Source organism: Achroia grisella, unplaced genomic scaffold, assembly GCF_030625045.1.
Source record: "Achroia grisella isolate CSIRO2021 unplaced genomic scaffold, CSIRO_AGI_Agris_v1 utg478, whole genome shotgun sequence".
In the NCBI taxonomy this organism is placed as follows: Eukaryota; Metazoa; Arthropoda; class Insecta; order Lepidoptera; family Pyralidae; genus Achroia; species Achroia grisella.
In genome coordinates this window covers 1-26,680 of record NW_026712882.1, presented here as the reverse complement: position 1 = coordinate 26,680, position 26,680 = coordinate 1, and the positions used below count along the sequence as shown (strand labels likewise).

The 26,680-nt window shown below is 31.6% G+C and overlaps 3 protein-coding genes across 7 annotated transcripts; 2 read left to right on the top strand and 1 right to left on the bottom strand.

Annotated features, from left to right (window-relative positions):
• Positions 1-3,464: 3,464 nt before the first annotated feature.
• Positions 3,465-7,358, top strand: LOC131845633 (gastrula zinc finger protein XlCGF57.1-like). 5 transcript variants are annotated; one of them, XM_059194717.1, is made up of 3 exons: positions 3,465-3,631; positions 4,022-5,717; positions 7,132-7,358. In XM_059194717.1, the coding sequence occupies exons 2-3, from the start codon at positions 4,103-4,105 to the stop codon at positions 7,356-7,358; spliced, it is 1,842 nt and encodes a 613-aa protein (XP_059050700.1). In that variant the 5' UTR covers positions 3,465-3,631; positions 4,022-4,102. The 5 variants fall into 5 exon arrangements, with proteins under 5 accessions (XP_059050700.1, XP_059050699.1, XP_059050698.1 ...); XM_059194716.1 differs by lacking the exon at positions 3,465-3,631 and adding an exon at positions 3,711-3,899; XM_059194715.1 differs by lacking the exon at positions 3,465-3,631 and adding an exon at positions 3,711-3,934.
• A 5,077-nt stretch (positions 7,359-12,435) lies between these two features.
• On the top strand, positions 12,436-19,633 carry LOC131845610 (putative sodium-coupled neutral amino acid transporter 10). The gene is made up of 10 exons (XM_059194688.1): positions 12,436-12,614; positions 13,108-13,225; positions 13,399-13,555; positions 13,672-13,795; positions 14,339-14,460; positions 14,891-15,039; positions 15,807-15,943; positions 16,275-16,511; positions 16,978-17,137; positions 17,403-19,633. The coding sequence occupies exons 1-10, from the start codon at positions 12,531-12,533 to the stop codon at positions 19,184-19,186; spliced, it is 3,072 nt and encodes a 1,023-aa protein (XP_059050671.1). The 5' UTR covers positions 12,436-12,530; the 3' UTR covers positions 19,187-19,633.
• A 43-nt stretch (positions 19,634-19,676) lies between these two features.
• On the bottom strand, positions 19,677-26,672 carry LOC131845639 (muscle M-line assembly protein unc-89-like). Its single transcript, XM_059194725.1, has 8 exons — positions 26,253-26,672; positions 25,119-26,028; positions 24,447-24,637; positions 23,140-23,214; positions 22,450-22,533; positions 21,236-21,366; positions 20,348-20,475; positions 19,677-19,820 (listed from the first exon to the last, which is right to left on the bottom strand). Exons 1-8 carry the CDS (start codon positions 26,476-26,478, stop codon positions 19,772-19,774), a joined length of 1,794 nt encoding a protein of 597 aa, XP_059050708.1. The 5' UTR covers positions 26,479-26,672; the 3' UTR covers positions 19,677-19,771.
• Between the last annotated feature and the right edge of the window lie 8 nt (positions 26,673-26,680).

The following is a 26,680-nucleotide window of genomic DNA, read 5'->3' as shown; positions in this document are numbered from 1 at the left end:
TTAAGATAATTGGAATAAAATTATTACAATTAGATTAAACAAATGTAAACACTTATGATCGCTCGCTAATTTCCAAGCTCAACACAATGTATTTCTATTATTTCAGATTATGCTATTGTCGTGTTAGAATTGAAAAAATCCGCATCCGTGTATGTAAACATAACAATCATCTACTATTTATTACTTGTTATTTCATCTGTGCTATTACTGCATTGAAAATAGTTCGCTGTTGATTGCGTGAGATCCAAAATGTCACAACTCCGATCTCTTTTCAACAGACCTCATAGACCGCAAACAGCATTAATTTAAGTGGTCCTACTCAATTTTAATACGTTTATTAGACGACATCCTAGACATTCTGAAAGTATATTAGTTTGAAAATTTTTAGTTTACAATTAGCTAAGAGAATTTACTCCCGTATTTTATATGAATATGATTAATATACAAGAATATACACAAAAGAAAGCATCATATAAAAAAGCGATTGAAAACGCAATAACTAGAAGGACTCTCTGCACGGGAGAGAAAAAGGAGACAGTTTGGGAAATATCATATAGGATACTCAAACACCCACTGTGTTTGAGTATCCTATATGATATTATTAAAACAGTCCAAGAAAATTTATTAAAAGATAGTAGTGGAAAGATACTTACCTCACTTGAATCCGCAGCGCTCCTTGCGCATACCTTCTTCCCTCGGGATGAACAATCAGAAGGCAAGCTCCATCATATAGCAGTAAGACGCAGAGCGGACTTAATATAAGTAACCAGGTTATATAAAAACAGAAAAGAGAAGACACAGAGAGAGAGAAAGAAACTGACTTCATATTATCTTCATCCTATTAATCTCAAATGGCGTCCTGCCAGAGTACGCCGGTAACACAAGTGGTTAGACCGTTTCATAAAAAAGCCTTTTCTAGTTACCTACACTCAGGGTTAATCAGAAAGGTTTTGAGCAGTCAGATAAAAAATACTCATTTACCATGATCACTACTAAGTACCATCGTTGATGTCTTTTTACAGTACCCACAATTAAAATATTAAAGACATCAACGCTATGGGTCGGGTAACTTTATGTAATTTAGTAAATATGTAATAAATGTAGTAATGTCGTAAAAAAATATGTCATGATTTAACATACGCACACGTCTGTTGTCTCATATGGGGTAGGCAGAGGTATTGTTAACTGCCGATGATATGGTGAACGTAAAATTTAAGATACCTACTTACATTTCGTTTTTATTCGTAAATTTAATTCCAAGTTGGTATGAGGTGAACCTAGTACCTACTGTCTCTCTTATTATTTTATGGTTTGATATCAGTGTTCCCTCACCGGAGTGTCAATCATAAATATGAATTTACACAAAGTTTTTTATCAGTCGCTTTGATTTCACTAACGACTACATTAGATTTTTTTTGCAAAAGGTCATTTCATTCTTTACTAATGTGTGCTCCCTATAGCTATAGTTAGGTATCTTTCATACACGTTTTATTCCTTACATTAAAATTTTATTTTTTGTACAACAAAATACTATGTAGCAATCAAGTTTAATCGTATCATGAATATTATGAATTCTCAATAATTTTGTTATCTCTTCTCTAAATTGTCCATGTAAATTCACAAGTCGCGTATGAAGATGTAAAATAGGGAGAGCAGGACCTAGTGTGATTTTATGTCCTTAATTACACCCGAAAGGTAAAAAATTGGTCAACACCAGAAATAAAAAAGAAATGTGTCATTTATGTAAACAAATTACCAATATCACACCCAGGCCTACGCCGTTGTCCCTGTGTGCGAAGTGTACGATGTATACAGGCGCCAAGGCAATAGGCCGGATGAAATGGCAGCGAAAGTTACTGAAATTATTTTTGGTACACAATATATTCGTTATAACCATAATTATTTTTGGTACACAATATATTCGTTATAACCATAACGAATATATTGTGTACCAAAAATAATTTCAGTACACAACCGTGTAGATATCAACAAATAAGTACGTACAAGTCTCTAAAGACAACATTTACGGCTCTTATTAAACTTTACATTATATATTTTTATTGAATATAAGTATTTCTGAGAATTGAAAAGTACAAAGAAATATTCATGTTGACACACGGAGACATAAAAAGGTATATAACATAGATTTTGTTCAGAAGCGCAGTTGGCGATAAGCGCTATTTCGGTCGAAAAACAAAAATCAGAAAGACGGCAGGCTTGCCCCCTGCCACCGTGGATTCAAAATATAGCGGCCTACCTTCCCTGCGAAATGTGGGGATGTCAAGTGATGCGGTCACAACAACATCAATATTTGACAATGTCTCTGACTACCCCATCTAGGATAAAAGTCGTGACGGTACGGTGTTACTCAAAAGTGAAAAAAATTATCACCATTATCACAAGTATTAACTTGAAAATATACATAATTGAACAGAATTGAGTTAATACGTTGATAGTGTAACTTATGTAAAACTTGTTAAACTCGTTACATCGTTATTCATAGTAAGAAACAGTATATAATCAATATTCTTTCGTTAAGTGTAGAGTTGTGCATCTGTAGGTAGGAACAGATCGTCACTGTCAGTGTCAACTGTCAGGGTTGCAAGTTACAGAATTAGTGATATGCACCTACTGTATATTTTTAGACGTACTGTATTGGTTTCCTTTTCATATCTCGATTTCAAGTACTTCAGTGTTACTAGGAATGACTTCAAATTTATAAACGAGGCAATACTGTAAGTTTCTAACAATTACAAGATTAATTGTTAGAAATACCTATTTGAATTTATGTTCATTAACACTGTTGTTTGTGACCAATATTCCTATCGTTAGATATTTACTACATCTAGTAATATATGTAGTTGAGTTAATATAAGTTTTACACAGACATTAATTCATTAAGTATTATTATTTCCCTTTTTTCATATCCTTGTGTATATATTTTCATGATGGGAAATTTTGATGGATTGATTATATAAAAATTGCATTAGGTACCAATGCAATTTTTTGCCAGTTTACTGAACAGACTTATTGGAGTTTAGTTGTAGATAAAATATAATAAAGCCTTTTTAGGGTACTCTGTGGAGTTTGCCGATAATCATTAAGTGCTGTGTCGATTTTGCAGTGCTGCCACTCTGGGGTGTTTCCTTCAATTTAGAGGATTTTGTAACGACAGGAAAAGAAACGTTTGGGGGATTTGTAGGGGAAAAAATTAAACTTTATATAGGTCTAAGAAACAGTGAGCCAGGAGGCCTAAAAATTTATCAGTTTCACAAACCTATAGGAATATTTTAAAATTCTGCAAGGATATGGTACCAAAAAATAAGGCCTTTTAGGATTTTAAGTTAGGATATACTTTATTAAAACTTTTATCAAAACCTACATTTTGGGATATTGTAGAAAAGTGAGAATACAGATGTCATCTGGCAACACTGGTATAGTGTTGTATAGTCGGTTGTCTCGTTCTGTTGTACAACTGAAGATTATAGTAATATATTTATACAACTGTACATATAGTAATATATACTTCCATTCATTCAATCAATCATTTCCGTAGTTTAGTTCATTATTCAATTCAATGCAATTCTTATTATTTATGAACTCAATGATATTAAAATAAGAATTCTATAAGGTAAAGTCATGTCAAATTGTAGTTAGTGATCTCCTTACCTGATTCTAAGCTATAAATTTGAGGTATACACTTATTATGTATTTAGTTTGTGGATACTTGCATAAATTATACGGATTCTTTCTTTAGTTTATCTGTGGTGTTAATATATATTACAAGGTGAACGTGAATACTCATTGTAAAACAAAAGGCTTCGTCCTTCACACATTAGTAGGTAGAGCATCATTTGTTTGAATAACTCGTTATCTGCAAGTCGACGATAGTGCCAGAGGTGGTTAGAGTTATGCTAACGATGTTACAATGCATGTAAGTACGCAATAAGCACCCGTCTCGCGTTCAACATAGACTTCACTATTGTATACTGTACTAACTCTTTTATTTCCTATCCTCAAGTGGTGGTGGTGGGTGATATACGGTGGTAACATCACGATGCGACAATAGGATAACTACAGCTTACTAATTCACTAAGTAGTCATGGCTAATGCTAAAAGTAGACCAAAAGCACTGAAGAGTGCATCCACAAAACCAAAGGGTCGGAAACCAAAAGGTGTCACCAAAAATTCAGTTGAACAGATCATGAAAGGACACAGCAATGGAAAATCAGTGACAAATGATAAAATGCAGTTATTACTAAGAAAGGGATCATTGATGAAGGAGATGATTGTGAGTGAAACACCAAAGAAACTTGAGGTGTCATTGACAAATAGACTGATGTCTCGAAGTGGGAGAATAAGAAAGAAAAGCAAAGACCATTTGAAGCTGCTCGATAATATTTTGAAGAGTGAACTCATGATTGAAGATATAAAAGCTAAACAGAGAACATCGGGTGCAAATAACAATAATGACAGTGAGACTAGTGACCAAAATGATACATTGGTGTCCTCAGACAATTGTACACAGTCAAATAATATTACTGTAGAATCTAATAAGAAACAGAAAAAAAATATTGGATGTAAGTCAAAAATACAAGATAACAAATCATCAAAGAATCATCAATCAATTACAAATGATCTTATTCCTACAATTCAGGTATTTCAGTGTGATCATTGTGACAAAATATTCAATACAAAATCAGCAATTGGCAGGCACATTCCTACACATATGAATTTAAAACAACACAAATGTAATTATTGTTCAAGGAAGTATCGTCAGAAATCCACTTTGAGAGCACATATAAAGCAACAACATCTTAATGTGATATCAGCTAGTGAGCCAATGCCACAATATGAGATGTGTCATATATGTGATAGGAGGTTCCTTTCACAGGAAATACTGAGTGAACACATAGCAACACATATAAGCAATGATAATTTCCTAAAATGTATTTATTGCGATAAGAAATTCTCTAACCATGTTATACTTGTACAGCATGAGAAGCAACATCTTGTCGATGGTGGGTTTCAATTGTCTGTGCATGTCAAAAAGCATGTAAAGGTCAAAGAATACATCTGTCAGTACTGTGGTAAAGAGTTTTTGAGAATGAATTCTATGCGACGACATGTTCAAGTATGCCATGCTGGATTTAGGATACAGTGTCCAATATGCAAGAAAAATTTAAAAGGACATCTTTCTGAACATATGCGTGTCCATGAAAATAAACGTCCCCATGTGTGCACACGGTGTGGTCAGAGGTTTACACAATCCACACAATTAAATGTTCATCTGAGGTCTCATACTGGTGATAGACCATATCCATGCAGGATTTGTGGTCGCCGTTTCTCCCATTCAAATGCTTTGATTCTGCATATAAGGCGACACACAGGAGAAAAGCCATTTCAGTGTGCTATGTGCCCATTGTATTTTTCCCAACTGCCTCATATGAAGGCACACATGCGTAATATTCATCATAAAGAAAAAGCATATAAATGTCAAAAATGTAATCAATTTTTTAAGTTGAAGGCTCATCTGGAGAAACATGTTACAACTTGTGTAGTAGGTGACATAGAAAAAAGAATTGCAGGGAATATTGACGGCCCTGTAAAGTCGGAGGAGATCGAAGTGGAGTCAGCGATGAGTCTTTCTCGAATGAGATACCTCTTGGCACTGCTGCTCACTATGATCGCCACGAAAGCCAAACTCAAATATTTAGGTGCGTACATTTTTATTTAAACCAATTTTTTACACAAAATACTTGACTGCACTGTTTTTGATTGTGTGGAAACTACGCTTACTGTGTGTTTGTGCGCGACAGTAATGAATTCATTATAAAAATATAAAGCAAGTACCATTTTATTGATTGATTTCTGTGTAATAAAACACTAGCCCATATAATTTTTACGTAACCAATTTTTCACCTACATTAGACATCAACGGGTTTCTACAATACCTACTCATTACAGTGTGTTATTCATTTTCACTGACAAGGTCAAAATAACTAATTGTGCACATCATTGAGAATGAGTGTGAACAATACACATAATCAACATACATAATACGATATATGAGTGTGTTGCAACTTATTATTGTAAGGGATTTTCTTTAACTAAATTCTTTTTTTATTTTGTAATGTTTTATTTAAGAAAATACCAAACCAAAATATTTTTTATATATTTTATTTCAATTACAGGCTTATGGTTAAAAAATTTTAAATGACACAATTATGGGAAACTTAATAGTTAATATAATATGTAGGTACTTATCTAATGAATTGAAAGTATGTATGCTTATGTGATGTGCGGCGATTGTTTGTCAGCACATGTCCATTGCGTAGCTTGATCATCGTGGTTTTTATTCTAGCAACCATACTTGTCATTGTATCAGGCAACATGGAGATAACGACGTGATCGTGGGTAATGATTATGAGTGAGTTCATGACCATTTTGTTGTTAATATCTGGTGTTGGGTGTGGTGATGGGATTGAATGGGAGGAAGGTTGGAATATGGTCTTTATTTGTTGAGAGTTAAATTACAAAACTGCTTTTCTGATTTTATCATTGAAAAGCGATCTGGAGGTGGTGGCTGAATGCTAATTATAGTTAAGTTATAAATAAGTGTATATCCTGTGGTATGCTAGTACTATTATAGTATTTCCTTTGATTTTTTTTAAATTATTGTATTAATTTTGATGTAAGCTTCTGCATTGTAAATACTAGCTGTTTCTAAACTACATATTCATGTCATATAATGGAGCCTCTATTAAAGTATAATAATCAACTGATTTAGTAATACCCTTATTCTTGAAAACATTAATTTAACAGGCCCCTTATTATCTTTTTTTAAGTTACATTTGTAAATTGATTTAATGATATAGGTAATACAGTAAGTATAAAGTTAAAATTTCATTAACGTACAACAGTGGGCTGAAATGCTGTAATGATAGGCTATAACAAAAAATGACTATTTTTTTGTTGCATAATTCGAACCACTATTATTCTATTTTAATTGGTCCAAATATGTCTGTAATTTTAGAATTAATTAATTTCATTTCTATATTATTTCGTCATTCGTTTTTAAAAAAAAAAATTGTACTGAGACAGCCCTATAATATATATTTTTACTGTTAGGTTTCAACAAACGTTCAATCGATGATATACTTATCGAATCTCTCGGTGGAATGGGTCTGACTGCTTGCAAGGATGAGAGCTTGACGCCTTTGCATCGTCTGAAAACGAACATACAGATGTTACTGGACAGAACCGTACCACAGGACCAGTTGGAGAAGTTCAAAATGGAGAATAAAACCACAGAAGACATATTAGAACTTTTGACTGATGAAAAGAAAAGTTCTTAAAAGGTTTACTATACATGTTATTAAAAAATATTAAAATAGTTTTTTATGTAGGTGTTTTTAATTTTATTGAAAGAAAGAAATTTAAAAAAAAGCCTGTTTGCTTTCTAATATTTAAATTCTGCTTTAAATCCATCCATTAAATGTAAAATTTAATTTGTTACAAAGATTTTTAGCAGTAAACCAAAAAGCCGGTCCTAAGGAACAGATTTCTTACAAAGATTCTTTAACATAGTTATGAAAATACCTTAATTTACATAGATTTTAAATTATAACTAATTTGCAATACTGAAAAAGTGCAAACTATAGGTTTTCATTTAAATTAATAGTTTCTGTGTTGTTTAAAGCGCGGTAGAAATTTTAATAATATTTAAATTTTGATCTGCGCAGGTGACTTTGGTTTGGAGTTTATAGCGACTTCTATATTCAATATGGAAGACCCAGTTATGCAGTTTGAATACCAGTAGGTGTTAAGGATTAAGAATACAATCTCTGGTAGGTTACATAATTATTAATACCTCGTAGTAATTATCAAAAAAGAAATTCACATAGTAGATATTTGCATCACATATTGATATCGTTAGAAAAAAAATAGCTTTTTGTCGACATTTAGCTCTGAATTATTGAGAGTGTATTTTATGCTTGCCTTTAAACAAAGTGATGAGTCCAAAGATGTATAAATTATTTTCAATATTTATTAAAATTATAGCTTTAAGTTAAATTTATGTTTGCATTTTGAAATTTCTGAATGAATGTGCCATTGATTGTTATGTAAAAAAAATCTAATTATTGTATTTAATTTATTTTTACTTCCATTTTATACTATTATTTTATCAAAATTTCTAATTATTCAAGTTGATTTTCATTGAATAATGTAATTTGTGCTGATTGGATATGTTATTGTTTTATGTATTATGTTTTTTTTAATTACCCAGTGCCATTGGTTGTTTTATTGTATAAATATTTTGCTAAGGAACTCAATTGTTATTTTAGATTTAAGTGTGATTGATTATTTGAAACAGTATGAGTAATATTAGAGGAAAATATTCCTATAAATAGTAAATTATTATTTATTTTTAGCACTGCTGTAGAATCCAAAAATAGGGATAAGTATAATTATAGGCTAGTAATATATATAATGAAGTTACTATATATATATATATATAATGGAAATAACAGATCGTAAAAATAACTCCCACCTACCCCTAGAAAGTGTCTACATGTCTTTACATCTTTAGTATGTATAGACACGGGTTCTCTTTTTTTTTTATTGTTCCAGCTCAGAATATGCTAAACTGTTATGAACTTGCACGCATAAAAATAAACTTGGAATTTTTATATTTATGCATGCAGGTTTGAAGCCCGCATGCATAATATAATTTTGTAAAAAACTATTTGTAACATAATTTAATCATATTATCAGTCTGATATCATCAATTACATTGACAAAATTTTACATTGATAATAAAAAATATGTGGTCATGCTTGTGTGATATTAGAAAAAGACAAAACTAAGCGCGGCAAGGTAACATGACAGTTGTATAAAGACAAAACATGCAATAAGGGAAGTTTTGTAAAACGCAAAATTTAAGACATGATTGTCTACTAGCAGTACCAATTATGTTTCAATAGTTCGTATATTCCACTCCTATATGGTTAGACAACATGTGGTAAATTTTAATTTTGATGCGTTTGCTCTAAAGAGGGACGTGTGCTGCAACTAAAGCATTCCCAAAAGTTTTTCAGCCAGGAATGTCGCCTCCAGCCGACACCTTTTTACCGCAATCTTATCCTTATATTTCCACCTCAATACAAACACTACCTACGAATAGGATAACAATATACATATATATTATAATAAATATAACCGTCTGTCAGTATATATAGATGAGACGCCGATAGGTCCCTCCCTATCACATTCAAATTTTCTTCATTACATCTGCGATTACAGTCACATACGTATAGTTTGTATGTATATAATTAATATATCTATATCATAACTAAGTACTGGAATTTAATGAACTTATGTATTCGTTATTCGCGACAATTGTTCTTTTCCTTCCTATTTTTAAACTCGCGTTGGGTACACATTATTAATATAGTCAAACTAGTTTTAACACTAATAATTTCATGTTAAATAAATGTATTTACCTCTCTCGACATTTCCACTAGGTTGCACTAGCGTAGCTCTTTATGAGAGAGGTTTTATTTACCACAAAATTATTCCTGTTAAAACCAATTCATTCAAAAGTCTTAAGGGTGAGGTCGACGCGGCCTTTACATCATCTATCCTCGTACTGTGGGCTGTAACTTTCAAAACCATATAGTTATAAAATATTAGTGCAAAATAAAGATAAATTTAGAAAATAATGTGTCCTATTATATTGAACTAGTTAGAAATGCTATTGTGCAACCATAAAAATTAGGATTTAAAACATTGTATTGTTAAAAAAATACTTTATTGCATACAGGGTTAGTATTAAAGGGTTATAACTAGTCAATACTTATGAAAGAACCACTTTTATAATGAAACAAAGTAAAAAAAAAATATATTTTTGAACTTTTGATTTTAAATTGAAGACATTAATAGCTTTGATTATTTTTGTTTATTATTTATTTGATTATTTTAAAAAAAATCTTTAGACCTCTTGGGGAATAGTGTTTAGTATCATCAATTCTATCACTAGATTTGTGAACCCTTTACAACTACCCCTGTAAGTATAACGTGTTTTTTCCAACACAGACCTACGAAATAAAGCTGGAAAATTAGAAAATAGCGCTAAAAACGTGTTATAATGTAATTCTATTATGGTTTTGGCAAATTGACTACTATACAAAATCCATATTTATGTGTAATTTATAATATAAAATGTAATGTGTACATATAGACAGATTTATTGATGATTTAACTATGTAATTTTAGTAGTATTAACGATATTATTATCGCGAAACTGAAAATTTTAACCAAAGAATTTCTCATGCCCGCCATAGATTTTATTATTTGTATGCTTACATTCAAATTCCGAATTGCACGTTGATAGGTGATGCAGCTAGCAGTGAGTTAATATGAATGCCTATCAATTTATATTTCCTAGTGTACCAAAGAAATAATAATAAAAGAGTAATAATTTAAATATACACAATATCAATATTTAACTGCTAATTTGTTTTAATTTATAAATCCCTATACTATTAAGCGTCATGCTTGTAGTTTACTCCCTCAAATTATCCGAAATACGCCAATACATTTTCTCTCTGTCTGTCTGTTCCAGCTAATCTCGGAAATGGCAGGACCGATTTTGAGGGGACTTTTTTTGGCAGGTAGCTGATGTAATAAGGAGTAACTTAGGCTAATTTTATTTTAGAAAAAAAGTATAAAATAAATTCCACGCGGACGAAGTCGCGGTAACAGCTAGTACATTATATAAATAGAAAACATCGACACTAATACAACCATATTTATGAATACAAGTATTTGTAGATGGGATAGTCAGAAGCATTGTCATTTGTTGATGTTACCGTGCGAAGACTCGAATCCGCAACCATCAGAAGTAAAGCTGTATGCTTAATCGCTAGACCACCGAGGCCGTCAAATATTAATAATAATCAACGGGCAATATATCTTAATGATATTATAAGACCATACTCACGAAATTTCGTGTTTATAATAATAATATATGGATGGATGTTTGTTACTTTTTCGCGCAAAAACTACTGGACGGATTTTGATAAAATTTTAATGTAAGTGTGATGCAGACACTTGCGCGGGTCAGGAAGTAGATTATAATGCAAGAGAATATGCAAATTTATAGTTTAATTGTCACCATAGTGATTTCATGACTGCTATTTTTTTTGCTTCGGGATTTTCTCAAAAATGTTTGATTCTGTTTGAGTCCCTGAAATATGGCTTAGATAAAGCATAATATGCTCTATCTACGACATTTGACAAGAATTTACAAATGTCAATGCAAATGTCATCATATGTCACTTTATTCATAACGTCATTAAATATCAATGTTACCATATGTAACAATTTATATTACGGCTGAAATAGCCTATTTTTTTATTTAAAGCATACTCTGTTTACGATTTTATTTTATTTTGATGTATTTGGTCTTTTGGTGTATTTAATCTTTTAGAGTATTACATTATTATGATGTTTATAGAAAGACCAGTTATATTAACATCATTGTATGCGTATTTAGAATATATTAATTGAATAAAGTACTGTGTTCTTCTGTATATGAAATATACTATTTGCTACTATTAAATATAAGACACGATTGATCTGTTAAGACGCCAAGACATAATAACCAAAAAACATAAATATAATATCTCAGTTTTTATAAAATTCAGGTACCTACTTCTATCTGTAACTCCAAAGTCAAGTTCCATTATTAATTATTTATTTTATATTGTTTCTTTAGGATTTTATTAAAATAGTTCATTCACCCTTGCCTAGCTGGAAAGCAATGTTTTGCTCCTTGAACTTGATTCTACATGCACATGCACGATCCATATACAGGTTTATCCCAAATCTATTGTACGGGTTTAAATGTTCTGTATTGTATACTATTTGTAATTAAACCTATGAGTGTGTACTAAGATACGTATAAAAACTTTTATCTTCTCTTATCTTTTTAATAATATTTAATACCTGATAACAGTTTATTGTCTACAAATATTATTTTATTTTCCAGTTTATTTTCTTTTACAACTTATAAAAGAAAATAACCTTGTTGTTTCTACCTAGAGTTTTTATTGAATTGTATACCTAACATACGCAGCAAAGAACATCACACAGTGTTAGTTAGTACTAACTCACTGCGAAGAAAATTTTAATTGTGGATTTTGCTGTGAATATGCTTTCATTTACATCTGAATATGAATATTTTTCCAAGTTCTACAGACGATTTTTTCTAAAAATTAAAACCTAAATTATGCTCACAGTCAAATATGGTAAAATATTACTGAGATAATATTATATGTATTAAAAAAAAATAACATTGGCCATTCTTTTAGTAACACTTGGCATTTTTTTACATACTCGCTGTCAACATTGATTGTTCATTCGTCTAAATTGTCATGACCTGTGTATGGTTATTCTTATTAAACAATTCCTTTATTATGTCTACAAAAGTTATTATAGTATAGTGCACAAATAAATACAAAAAAATGGGCACAGCCGGCCAATCTGTAACATTAGCCAACAGTATAATAGGTGTAGGCATTTTGGCTATGCCCTTCTGTTTTCAGCAAGTGAGTTCTTTTCCCTACATGTCCTTGATGTCCCTGTTAATATTAAATCTTTTTGGTCAATACAAAATTATATCATGAATTCAATAATGTGATTTCGCATACGTAAATGTTCAGTAAACCAAACATAAGCACTAGCAATATAAGTTAGCAGAAGTGACTTAACTCACACAGAAACAATTTAAAAGTTTATTTTACAGTTCAAAATATTCTCAGAAATTACATAAACTTATTATTACTATTGTCGTATACTAATATCACATTTAGAGAGACATAAATCATAAGAAACACATAGTGTATATCCATTTCAGTTTGAGTTTTCTATGATTTTGTTTTGTAATTTACATGAAATAAGTATATATTGATAAAATATCTTATTTACTATATAATATAATTAAAAGGTTACAAAGAGATTTTAAACAACTATTAGGGAATAAAAAATAATGATATGGTTCTTATTTATTGTTATTATTTAAATGACTGTTATATTTTACAGTGTGGAGTTTTGTTAGCAACTTTGATATTGCTGTCTATGGGTTTAGTTTCAAGATTATGCTGTTACTTTCTATTAAAATCAGCACTTCTAGCAAGAAGAAGAAATTTTGAATTTTTAGGTAAGTTGAAAAGAAAATTAATACAAAAATTAAAGCAACATTATGTTTCCTAGGGCTGTAATTTTAAATTGTATAATATTAGTTGTTTTATCTCTTCACATGTGTTTTTTCTCTTCATATTTTCCTTCTTACTTTTTATATATATACTCATTAAAGAATGTTGTTTTCTGCAGCCTTTCATGTATTTGGATCAGCTGGCAAGTTGGCAGTGGAGGTCGGGATCATTGGCTTTTTAATGGGCACTTGTATAGCCTACTTTGTAGTGGTTGGTGATCTTGGGCCACAAATTATCTCCAAACTTTTTAATATAAATCAAAGTGATATACTAAGGTAATAAAAATACAGTTATTGTTTCTTTAATGTTAATAATTGCAATTCTAGTAATTAGAAAGTGGTTTTTATCTAACATTTATCCTATTGTCTCTTGTATTTCTCTCTATTTGCAGGACATCAATAATGGTCTTAGTATCATTGTTGTGTGTTTTACCATTGGGATTGTTGAGAAATGTGGATAGTTTGAGCAACGTCAGTGCGGCCACCATTGGATTTTATTTCTGTCTTGTTTTAAAGGTAATTATAATTATTCCAGATTTTCCTGAGGTTCTCGTGAGTTTGTGTAAAAATGTTCCATGTAAACAATATACAGTCTATCTGTGTATCATTTTATTGGAATCTGTCGAGTAGTTTTTGCATGAATAATTAAACATCATTAGACTATCATGCTTATAGTGTAAGATTTTTTGACGAAATTGTTCGTGTTTCGCTTGGATTATGAGATATAGCAGTGAAATTTCAGGGTAGAAAGACAGAACGTATATGTAGGCACAACATATTAGTGCGCCGGAATTCGTGCTACGTGCTTCCGCAAAGCGTAAGGAGTACAATGGAGGTCATTTTATGATGCCATGTCTGCTTACGACCTTTATGTATATAGGCGACGGTATCCACTCACTACCGTCCGTCAGATTGTTTGCAATTCTAGTTACATTAAAAAAAGATTACTGTAATATATAAACGTATATATTATACGATTTTTTTATATATTAATATTTAATGTGAATTAATTTGGATTTTTAAAAGTTTGTTATTCTTATAAAAGCATTGTGCTTCCAGGTGATCGCAGAGGCTGCATCTCAACTGCTAACTGGTGAATGGCACATTCATGTCGAGATGTGGAAGCCATCTGGAGTGTTGCAATGTGTGCCGATATTCTCTATGGCACTCTTCTGTCAAACGTGAGTGTTGTGAGATTTGAAAATAGAAATATAACAATGGAAACAGTATAAATAGCATATTTTTATTTAAATAATAATGTTATGTAATATATTTTACTGTATATATTTTATGATTATGCGAAAGTAAATTTAATTTCTTACTAGATTAATTCCTAGTGTCATAGTCTAGTCGCTGAATAGTCAACACTAGGCTTCCAAACTACACCCATATTGTATGTTTCTAATAAATTTATTATACACACATATACATATCTAATGAAGTGAAACACGACAACTTAATCTGTGGCTTTCGGTTAAATATAAACTCCGATTTCCTTATATAATGCATAGTGGGTATGGTACTTGTGTATTTTCGCTTTCATTAATTTCATTTAAAGTGTTGTCCATGGCTTATATTAAGTGTTTAAAGAAAACTTTATTTACCTTGCAGGCAACTATTTGAAATATTCGAGTCCATGCCCACATTGTCATTGGAGAAAATGAACGTGGTTACAAAGAATGCTATCAATATTTGTACAGGTGTATATTTCACACTTGGTGTATTTGGATACATCGCATTCAACTCACAAGAGATATCTGGTAAGAAATATACAACCTTATTATGTTATATGCAAGTATTCTTTTTGTTTAATAAAACAACACTTACATAATTATTCAAGGTGAACATTTCCACTTAGAGGTACCTATATTTCTTTTTATATCACTAGAATAGCAAGTCTGCTGCTGCTGTGACAATGAATAATGCACTGTCTCTCATTGTACTGCTTTAAATTGTTATTCCTGAGGAATAAATATTAGACTATGTCTTATTCGCTAAAGTTTAAGAGTATGAGTGGATAGACGGATGGTTGGATGTTTGTTACTTTTTCACGCAAAAACTACTGAAAGGATTTTGATAAAACATTACAGTAGTATAGCTTATATATCAGGATAACATATCGGCTACAATGTAACACCTACACCACATCTGTTCATAGTCTCCGACTGATTGCAGGATAGACTCAGAAAAAAAAAAAAAATATCGGCTACAAATTCATGTGGGTGAAACCTCGGGCATACATAGTATATATTAATTTTTTGTTAAAATTGAAATCAAAATTATAGCCCTTTCGGCGTATTAAGTTGGCACTCATTTAAAATTTGTAACTTAGGGTATGTTACAAGTGCCCTGTAAACTTTAAAAGTGTGTAAAACAAATTTCAACTATATGTTTTTTTTAAGTTACGGTAATAAGTTTCATAGATAAATTATGTAATGAACAGTATTTCAGTTGGTATAGTTCTGTGCCCTCGATACGACGGGGAACATTTATTTTAGTTTTTAAATGATATTACTACATTTTTCAGGAAATATTCTCATGAGCCTGAGCCCTACTCTGGCGAGTGATGTGATCAAACTCGGCTTCGTAATGTCGGTTGCATTCAGTTTCCCGCTTATAATATTCCCCTGTAGAGCTAGCCTTTACTCACTGCTATATAAAAAGGTAATTATGATATGTATTTTTTATAATTCATATATATTTATGCGATGTTATTTCATATTTATTATATTTGCACCGCTAACAACATTTCTCTGCACTGTAGTGACAGAAAAGATGTAAGGTACAGTTTTATTTATTGCGTACACTAAAGTTATATAAATAATAACAATCACAACTGTAATACATGGGATAGTCAGAAACATTGTAATTTGTTGATGTTACCGTGCGAGGAATCGAACCCGTGGCCATCGAAAATAAGGCGGTGTGCTCAACCGCTAGACCACCGAGGCCGTCAAACACAACGCATTAGAAACAATTAAGTTTTCTTCTTCAGGTTCACAGTTCTCATCACGACCACATGATCAACAATTCAATCCCAGAAAGTTCCTTCCGGTGTATCACTGTTGCCATCATTGCAGTGACGTTATTCATCAGTCTGCTTATACCGAACATCGAACTGGTACTCGGTTTGGTTGGCTCCACTATAGGTGTTCTCGTATGCCTGGTGTTTCCAGCTGCCTGTTTTGTTAATGTTACATTTAAGAATACTAATGAGAGGATATTAGCAAAGGTGAGTGTGGCTTTAAAATATATCAACAATTTGACGTTTACAGTTGGACATTTTTTTTTTTTTAATAAAATACAGCCCATGTTATTTACTGATAATGAACATCTTTGATTTATCAATTAGAAACAAAAATAAAATTTATTCTCTTTGTTCCTTTAGATAAAAAAACAACTCGAACCCTATTATTAAATATTGTCTATAAAAATCCGGCCATAACATTTATATTTTAACCATAATGACTACTGAAAGGATCATAGAAGTTGGTCAATATGTAATCAGTGTTTTTTTCCTTTGAATTTTTTTAATAAAAATGATAATATGATATTGATTGGCCATTTTATCCAATGACACTATCGACTGTAGTCTTGTGCTCCAATTATAACTCACTGAGACGAAGATATATTTTTAATAATGTAAATATAGCATATTTGCGTGTTATTTCCAGTCTAATATAAAATATTTTTTTCAGGGCGTCATAGTCTTGGGCCTTATAATTTTAGTACTTGGTACATTTGCCAATTTACAAGCTGCCGAAAACCGCGTGGACAAGTATGACGATAAATATATCACACAGGAAAAAATTGATAAGATTGTTGAGGATTTCTTTCAAAAAATGGATAAATTTGATGGTAATATTTTATTTATTGTATATATATATTTTTTGGTATGTATTAGGTATTATTGTTTAGAAACATATTTTCAATGGAAATGGTTCAAAATATTTATATCTGAAGGCTCGTAGAACTAACAAACGCAATAGACACAACAAAGAATGTATAATAGATGTTTATTTTAGTATTCAGTGATTGTTAGTTTAGTATGTATTAATGAAGTCGTATAAATCATATGTTTAGCTAGTATAATATACCATTAATAATATTTATCTTATTACAGATGTAATAGACAAACCCATAGATAAGAATGAACCCAAAGACGTAATTAAATCGCACGAAGATGACATTAAAGATTCAGTAGTACAACCACCTAATCCATTGCCCCCTGAAGCGCAGTCCAATGAAAAAATAAAAAATAATGGTGTCGTAAAAGACGTGAATAAGTTCAGTGAAGTTTTGCCAGAAACTAAAAATGTTGTAGATAAGGTTTCGGAATCACATCCAAAAAATCTAAATAAATTGAATGGTGCAAAAATATCTAATGGCGAAAATAATATAGAAACAAACATTAACAATAACATTTTAGCAAAGGAAAATTCAAAGGAGGATAAATCCAAATTAGTTTCTAATGAAGAAAAAATAAATATGATTAAACAGCAACAACTGATAGATACCATCAAACAGCATGGAAAAGAGCAAAAAGAATTACTTAAAGAACAAAAAGAAATTCTCGATGACATTATAAAGACAAAGAAAGAATTACAACAGAACAAAAATGAAGTAGATAGTGCTGAAGCAAAGAAGATAGCTGTTGAAAGTATAAAGAAGATTGCCGATATGGCAATTCAAAGTTTAGGCGGAGTGTCTGATAAACCTGCCCAGCAAGCTAAAAAACCAGACCATATAGAAAAATTAGCTGATGAAGCAGCGAAGGAATTAGCTCAAAAAGCTGCAGAAACAATAGAAACTATAAAAGACACTGAAAAAAAATTAGAACAATCAGGTTCTAACTTAAATATACCAAGTGTAGGTTCAAATGCGATTTCACCCATAAATGTTAACATGCCTGGCGATACTCAAAATAATATTAATCAAAATGCAGAATCAATTATTCAGAGTCTACAAGAGGTTCAAAATGGCAATAACATTCAATCTAATAATCCACCAGTCGCTAATTCCATTCCAAATGTCCAAGGAGCCATTCAAAATAATGCCGCGGCTCCAATAATGTCAGTAATTAATCCTAATCAAGGTCAACTTGTACAAAGTGGTCCACCGATAATTAACATGCAACCTGCAAATATGCAACCAAAAGTTGAACAACAAGTTGTACATCAGGTACCTAACATAAATACAAATGTAGCACAGTTAGTTTCGAATAATAATTTACCATCAAATACACAAGTGATAAATAATCTCAAGCAAGTCAATCCAGGTCCGATTACAGAGGTTAAAAATGATGAGGAACAAAACTCAGTTAAAGAACATTTACACTCTCCGGATGAACCACAGTCATATCAAAGAGGCGAAGAGGCACAAAAACGGGAATTCGTTGGTATTAATAATGCTAATGAAAAAGTTCCATTGCCTATACAAGAGAATCCTCAATCTAATGTAATTAAAAATGCACCATTACCCGTGATTGCACAAGATAATTCTCCACACAATATAATTGAAAATGTACAGATCCCTCATAACATAGAACAACAGGTTGCTAATACAAATCTCAAGGCTCCAATTCAACCTGCCAATTTGATTAATAATTTAAATAAAGAAAATAGCGTTTTAAATAATAATGTACAGTCTAATAATGAGCCTGCGCTCCTTAGACAGAAGAGAGAAGTAGTGGATTGCACAGAAAAATCATCATTGAAACCTGATGATAAGGAAATTTGCGAGAACCTTGTAGATATACCACAACTAAAAAATTCTGAAACTTATGTTCTTCCGAAAGTTGATTTTAATGACTTGGGATTGCCTAAAAATTTACCGCTAGATACAAATTTAATCCATCACATCGGGCGGTCACTGAAAAATTACGATGCAAAAGACAAAAAAAGATAGGAAACATAGAAATCTGGCTGGTAGACTTTCAATTGAACAGCAAGGTTTGGATAACAATGCTTTTGTTGCTAATATGAAAGGAAGTGCATTTATCTACTTATATTATGATAGAACATATACGAACATAAAACTTGTAACAGGGATAACACTTGTTGAAATTAAACTGTGGAAGTAACTATTTTATAGGAACTTACTGGCACTAAGTATTTTGTGATTTGTGTCAAAACTAGGACAATATCACACATTGTTAGTATTTTCGTTATAATGTAACATTGTGATCTCATGTGCTTTGTTAATGTTTAGATAATTTATGTAAAAATGGTAATGTAACTATATAACGTATATAATCGTGAAATTATGATGTTGTAAAACATTAAGATGTAAAAAAGAGTGATTTACTTTGACTGACTAAATTGTATTATAATAAAAGTATTTTCATTACCAAGATGTCGGTTTTTTTTTGTTACTAATTTCAAATGAAACAAGAACACCAGAATCACATTTTATTTATTTATAAATGCAAAACAAAACTTAATAGTACCCTAAATATAATAGTGTAAAAATAAGAGAAAAATAAATTATATATTACTTCTTACTATCCTTACTTTCTTCTACTGCTGACGTTTTTTTTGACCTGAAACACCACATTTTTTTATATTTATTCAAGAAATTTGAATCTATGGTTTAGGTCTACCGAAATCCTTACACAACGCAAATATATTAAACGGGATTTTTAAAAAAGAAAACTAGAATTGTTATTTATATTAGTAGTTTTTGGTTATTTTTATCTAAATTCAGATTCTCGAGTACAGTGTTTGTTAAACGACATCTTTACTGATTGAATGAATTTTGATAATATTTATAAATCAGAAGGGGATCTAATTTAATTACTTTCAAAGCTAATTATGGTCTGAATATATTTTCTTTCAACCGAATATTATCTACTCCTTTATCGTTAATTCGATCATATTTTTTTTGTCTATATGGTTTCTGCCTAATTTGTGGGGTACAAGAATTTCTATAGAATTTTTGTAATTGATTGCGTTACTTTACGCAATGGTTAATTAAAGGTTAATATAAAAGTTAATTTCGACAAGATTCCAGTATTATTTTAATGGAACAAAATTATATTTTTTATAATATTTAAAGGACATTCTATACCTCTTGCTAGTTTCTGAGGCAGCCTGACTGGTGTTGGACTGTGTGGAGACTCTGCGCGGTCTCCGTGCCGGTGTAATTGTCTTAGTCTCGATTGCTGCCTCCGACCCTTGTGGACTGTCCGTCTCGCCCTTTTATAAATGCAATACCATGTTATTAATATGAGCATATTAAAATGAATTTATATATTATTATAGACAATCTGAAAACCTAAAAAAATAATAAGTATCCTTGACAATCCATATAGCACCATCTAGTTCCAAAGTAAGCAGAACTTGTGCTATGGATACTAGACAGCTGATATAATTACTTAAATACATTTTTATTGTAAACTATCTGTACACGCGACTTCGTCCGCGTGGATCTAAACTTTATTTTTCTGAAATAAAAGTAGCCTAAGTCATTCCTTATTACATCAGCTACCTGCCAAAAGAGTCCCATAAAAAATAACCAGACCGTCAAAAATTGTAAAAAAAAAAAATTTTTATAATTATAATTACACTCCAATTTTATTTATATGTATAGATAAGTACAGAAAACACCGAGACGAATACAATGATACTCATGAATACAAATGTTTGCATTATGCGAGGAATCGAAGCCGCGACTATCGGAAGTAAGGTGGTGTGCTAAACCACTAGATAATTGCGCCCTTTGAATAGTCTTCTTTCAGTTAGGCTATTGTGTCAAATTCATGAAATATTAATAACTATGTTTTCCAGGTGGAGGTTACAATGTCAGAATATATTGCTAGCACCACTGCTAATGACCCCTTGGTCATTACGTTAATTCTCATTACTAACAATCCCATATCACCTAAAGGTTGTATAGTAGGTGGTATACTATGGGATTGTATACTATAATAAGCTAAGCTTAGTGTGGGATATTTACCTTGACATCGGTTGACGTTCGCCTGCCCTTGGGCGTGTGTAGTGCTTCACACGCGCGGTGGAATGAGGCACGTCGACTTCGGCCCGGACTCGAGGCACCTGGCGCTGGTGAACCATGCTCGGGGGTCACAGCTAAGGGAAAACGTAGGAACTGTATTTAGAATGACGTAAAAATTTTTATTTTTGGGGCTAGGACGGCCCGTTTAATTGTAAGTGGCTATAGTTGGTACCCTAAAAAAATTAATTATGTAATAAATTATATATACTCGACAGTTGACGAAAAAAATAAACATACAGATACAGGGTGCTATAGGGTGTAAACGTTTTTTTTTTCTAAGTAACTAGAATAGCAAACATTATGACGCTATCTGATTGTAAGTGGCAACAACAACAATATACATCAATGGCATTACGGCATCATGTTATCATGTGATCCCCGTGTCATCACTCATGCCTTGCTATTCAGAACTAAAATGTCTGTACACAGTACAGAGGATACTGTAATTATACTGCAATCCTACATATCGCACCCCGCAAATAAAACACATATGACAAAGCAAGCTGTCATGCGGCTTTGTCATTGCAATGTTGAAATGAGTTGTTGACATTCGCACGGCGACTGGCCAAATACAGCGTGCATTTACAAAAATTTGCCCGCTGCCACTATCTACTGATGAAAATAAATCATCAGCTCCTACAACATCGTCTACAACCTATACGACAAATTCTGATAATTTTTATATATTTCAATAATGAATTGAAAGCAGCGGCTTCCAAGGCGGGCGGTATGTTCGCGCCATCTATTGACGACTGGGCGCAAATAAAGTTAACGGCGTGATGTTGGCAACAAACGGCTTCACTTCGACACAATTCAAAAACGCAACATCATAGTTTGTACCATTGTAACAAAATTATAAAATATAAAAATAATAAACGATACCGAGAGGAAAGGAAGGGTCATTTCAATCATTTGGTTACATATTGTATACATTATTAAAAAAAAAAATGGTAATCTACATGCTTATTCAATATATAATAATCTCGTCTCACAGTGTTTATTATCGAAATGGCTTGACCGACTCTATCTGAGAGTAGTTCGAGAGCTGTTTTTTATACCCCAGATGACATGATTTTTCTTTACTATAAATAATGTACAGTGTAAAACAATGGTTGCCGAGGCAGCTAGTGTTAAAAAAAATTGTACTTAAAACATACCAACGTCAACTGATTGAATTCTCCTTGAAATCTTAGCTGCTCTTGTCACCTGTTTGGATTCAGACGTTGCGCGAGCTAGCCGGGCTGTGAAAATAGTAAATTACAGAAAATGTCATTTGACTTTGTATTAAAATTTTATATTAACATGATCGGAGACCTAAACTATCATAACTACCAGAAATATTAATGGATTGCTTTATGGACTAATACTACTCTATTACAAATATATTGGAGTGACCTTCTATCGTCAGCTTAATCATTCAGCAACCCAGGTCGTAGTACCATATCGTTATGATACAAACATTAAAAGTAACCCAACAGTACTTAAAAAAAGATCACCAAGTAAGAACAGAAACGAGAAGATTGTAAAAAGAGAAATAAAAACCACACGTAATTGATTTGTTTGTAAAGTTTTCACGCGTTATAATGCTTCGAATCGACCAATTAACATAAAATTTGGCATATATGTTGCAGTTAAAATGGAGAAGGAATTTAACTTTACTTTTAATAAATACAATAACAAAATATAAACAGCCATTGTCCTATGGAGATGTAGTTCGATGGCAGTTATTAACCATTTACTTACAGATTATACATCAATCAAAAATTAAATTTAATAGAATAATAATAATATTAAATAATAAAATAAAAGCGCGTGTAAAAATAAAAACAGGCGCATGCAATTCTTACATCTACGCTCCTTACTGGCGTCGGTGGAGATCGAGGTCGGCGAGTCGGGAACTAATTCATCTCTGTCAGGAGAGCCTAGTAAGCCAACATTAGTGATATTATTAGGCAAAAATATTGATTATCATGCAGTTACGTGGTACATACATGCAGCGTGTGACAGTTGTATTTAAGAAATATAAATATTTTCTCTTTTGTATAGATTTCTAGACAGAATCGAGGACTAATAAAAAATAGATTTAAATAAGTAACTGATTTAGAATTATTTTTATTATGTACAAATTTTTAAATGATATTATGTAATCAAACTGGAGAAATGGTTGTAAAACTAGTAAAAACCGTTTTTTATTTAATAATAGATAATTTTTCGTGTCTCATAAATTTTAGTGTGACCAGATTTATTCTTCAATTAGCAGTATCTTCTTGACTTAGATAACTTCTTGAAGATTTCAATTAATTAAAACTAGTAGGCTATTATTAATATTAATTAGTATAAAAATTCATTAATTATATCAATATTTTTGTGACGATAAAATTCGATATTAATTATAGGTAATGTAAAATTAATAATTATTTAATTTTTTTAAAGCGACATGAAATGCAAAGTAATTTGATGCTATAAAAAAGCAAATTAATGCAAAAAAACAAATAGAAGTATTTTAACATAATTTAGTTTTATTGTTAAATGAGGTCTCAAATGTATGCGGACGCATTGTCATATTAATTATAAATTATAAAAAATTGCATCATGACTCATGACAGATAAACGTCAAACGTTCGCACGGAACATTACCGTAATTACAATATATTTATAATTACAGTTAATTGCAAATATATTGTAATGGGGATGCGTTAAGATTTTACTAGTAAGCATAATCTTAAGATTATGCTTACTAGTAAAATCTTAACACATTTTCATTACTTAAGTAATTCATATATAGAACCTTCCTTTATTACTTTACTATTTACAATACAAACACTCCACAGAGTGCAGATAAGTTCCTGAATGCAGTTCTAAATGCTAGTAAAATGAACTATCCCATTAAGACACAAGTGGCACAGGCTAGATTGAGGAGTTGACCCATATTTCTTTACTAGTATATATAAGTCAAGAAATAGTTATACTAAACATTAAAAATTTTTTGAAGGAAATAATTACTCTTACAAAGTATGTTTGCATATCAGACTATAAAATTATAGGCAGTTTTTATTATTATAAGCGTTCTATTACGTACATTTGAGGCTCGCTAGTGAAAATTATTGAAAGTTCATTCGTAGATTAATGTTATATATCTTCGAATACTTCATACCTTCAAAATCGGCTTTATTGAGCAATGAAATCCTATCCATGGACTGTACGTCGAAGGCGGCTGATTTGTTGGGGGAGCCATCTTCGTCATCTCTGGAGACATCTGAGACAGCCGTGCTGGTGCTAGCACGCCGCGGTGATGGAGCTGGTTCTAGCCACGACTCTAGTACTGCCTTCTGGTTACGGGTCAGTCTGAAGATTTTAAATTTTAATAATTTAATTTTTGCTTATATGTAACACTTTTGTAAACCCAATGGCATGAAAAATCAACCAACGTTGTCTTTAAGACATTGCTTATAGCATACATTTAGTACCTTTTATATCTGCGCAGTAGTTATTATTATTAAAAATCAGGGAACAAAAGAAAATCTGGATTTTGGATGCAAGTTGTTTAGTACGACATGTTGTAAATTAAAATAATAAATCTTAATTTTGCAAGCAGCAGTCCTTAAATATCTATAGGTAACTATAATTTAGAACAGATATGCCTTATGGTGTTAAGTCCGCCATATGCACCTTTCTTTTTTTTTGTATTTGTGCTTTAAGTTTTATAAATAAATTAATAATGTTTTCCTATAATTTATAAATATAAAAAAAAAACATTATTTCTATTTGCAATGTCAAACCCTACTGACTGATTATTATATAACAATCCAAATATTTGATATCTTACCTTCTAGAACTGGAATATTCATTGATCAAGTCTTCATTCGTTTTCCCAACTGACTCCTCCGGTATAGTTTCAGGAATCACAGACAAGTCCGTCTTCGTCGCTAATATTGATCGCCTGCCTTTTCTAATCGCCGCCGGTTTCACATCGCCGGCCTCTTCGTTGACCACACTTCGTGAAGATTTTAATGAACTCTCAGAAGCGACACTTTCATTATCATCTATATTTTTACTTCTTGCCCGCGTAGTACGTCTCTTTGGGGTACTTGATACTGTCTCAATATTATCTTTCGATTGATCCAACTGTCCTGACATTTCTCTCGACACACGTCGAGTTATAATTTTTCTAACTTCAGCGCTAGTGGGAGTCTTAGCTCGTCTTCTGGATGGAGTGCTAATATCCTCGGGTATGTTTTCTGGTGTTTTCTGTTCAGTTTCCAGAAGTGATTTATTAGATGCAGTGGATGGTGTACGTTTTCTTCTCAACGGTGTTTTTATTTCTTTTTCTTCCTTGTTCTCTGTTACGTCTGCTTCTACGCCAGACTTATTTGAAGTTGTAGATTTTGTGCGTTTTCTAATTCTGGTAGCTGGTTTGTCTGTATCTATTTCAATATTCTCATCTGTTTTTGTGCCTTCATTTTTCTTCTGAGAAGAATCATCTTTTACTTCGTTATCTACATTAATCTGTTTATTATCTTTTGATATCCCACTTTCCTCAACTTTATATTTAGCAGCTTCAATTGGTGATGTGTTAAGAATACTTTCTGGCTTTTCCAGTAGGTCTAGATCAGGCGATTTCACAGTAATGGAATCTACGACATCAATATCTTTAAAAACAGTAATAGCGCCTTTTTTTATATCGTTACCTGAAGCAATATTTTCCACGGATACTTTTGTATCTGACGCTTGTTCATCTGTAAATATATTAACAAGGAATTTGAAATAAAAAAAAGAAACAGGATTGTCTTCGTATTATGTAATTATTATAAATAAGAAAGTATATTAATTTGTCATATTTTGATATATTTTTACTTGTAGCTTAAGCTTCATTCATAAGCATTGGTTCCTGACTTAATGTACTATAAACACAAATGTATTAAAGAAATATAGTTTTAATGTATAATAGTAAATTAAATACCTGTTTCCATAGGAATTACTGTATCAGATTCAGTCACGTTTCTTGGGATTACATCCTTTTCAGTTTCAATATCTTGAGGATTCTCTTTTTCAACTACTGTTTCTTTTGCTTCATCAGAGTAATTTAAATTTATAGATTGATCTGAGACTAACACAGAATTATCATCAGTAAGTACCGAAGAGTGAGCTTCATTCAAAGGATCCACACTACTTTCAGTTACTTCCATTTTAGGATCTTCTTCTTTTTCAACTTGTACCTTTATAACAGTATCTTGGGGTTCTGTTTCTGTAACCTGTGCATCTTGATTTTGTTGCTTCGCTTCTGTTGATGTATCTTCGTTTATCTGAAGTTTACCATCTGACGTAGAAGACTCGTCTGATTCAGTGTCCTTGATAGAAATAATTTCATCGTCGCTGCCTGATTGCTAG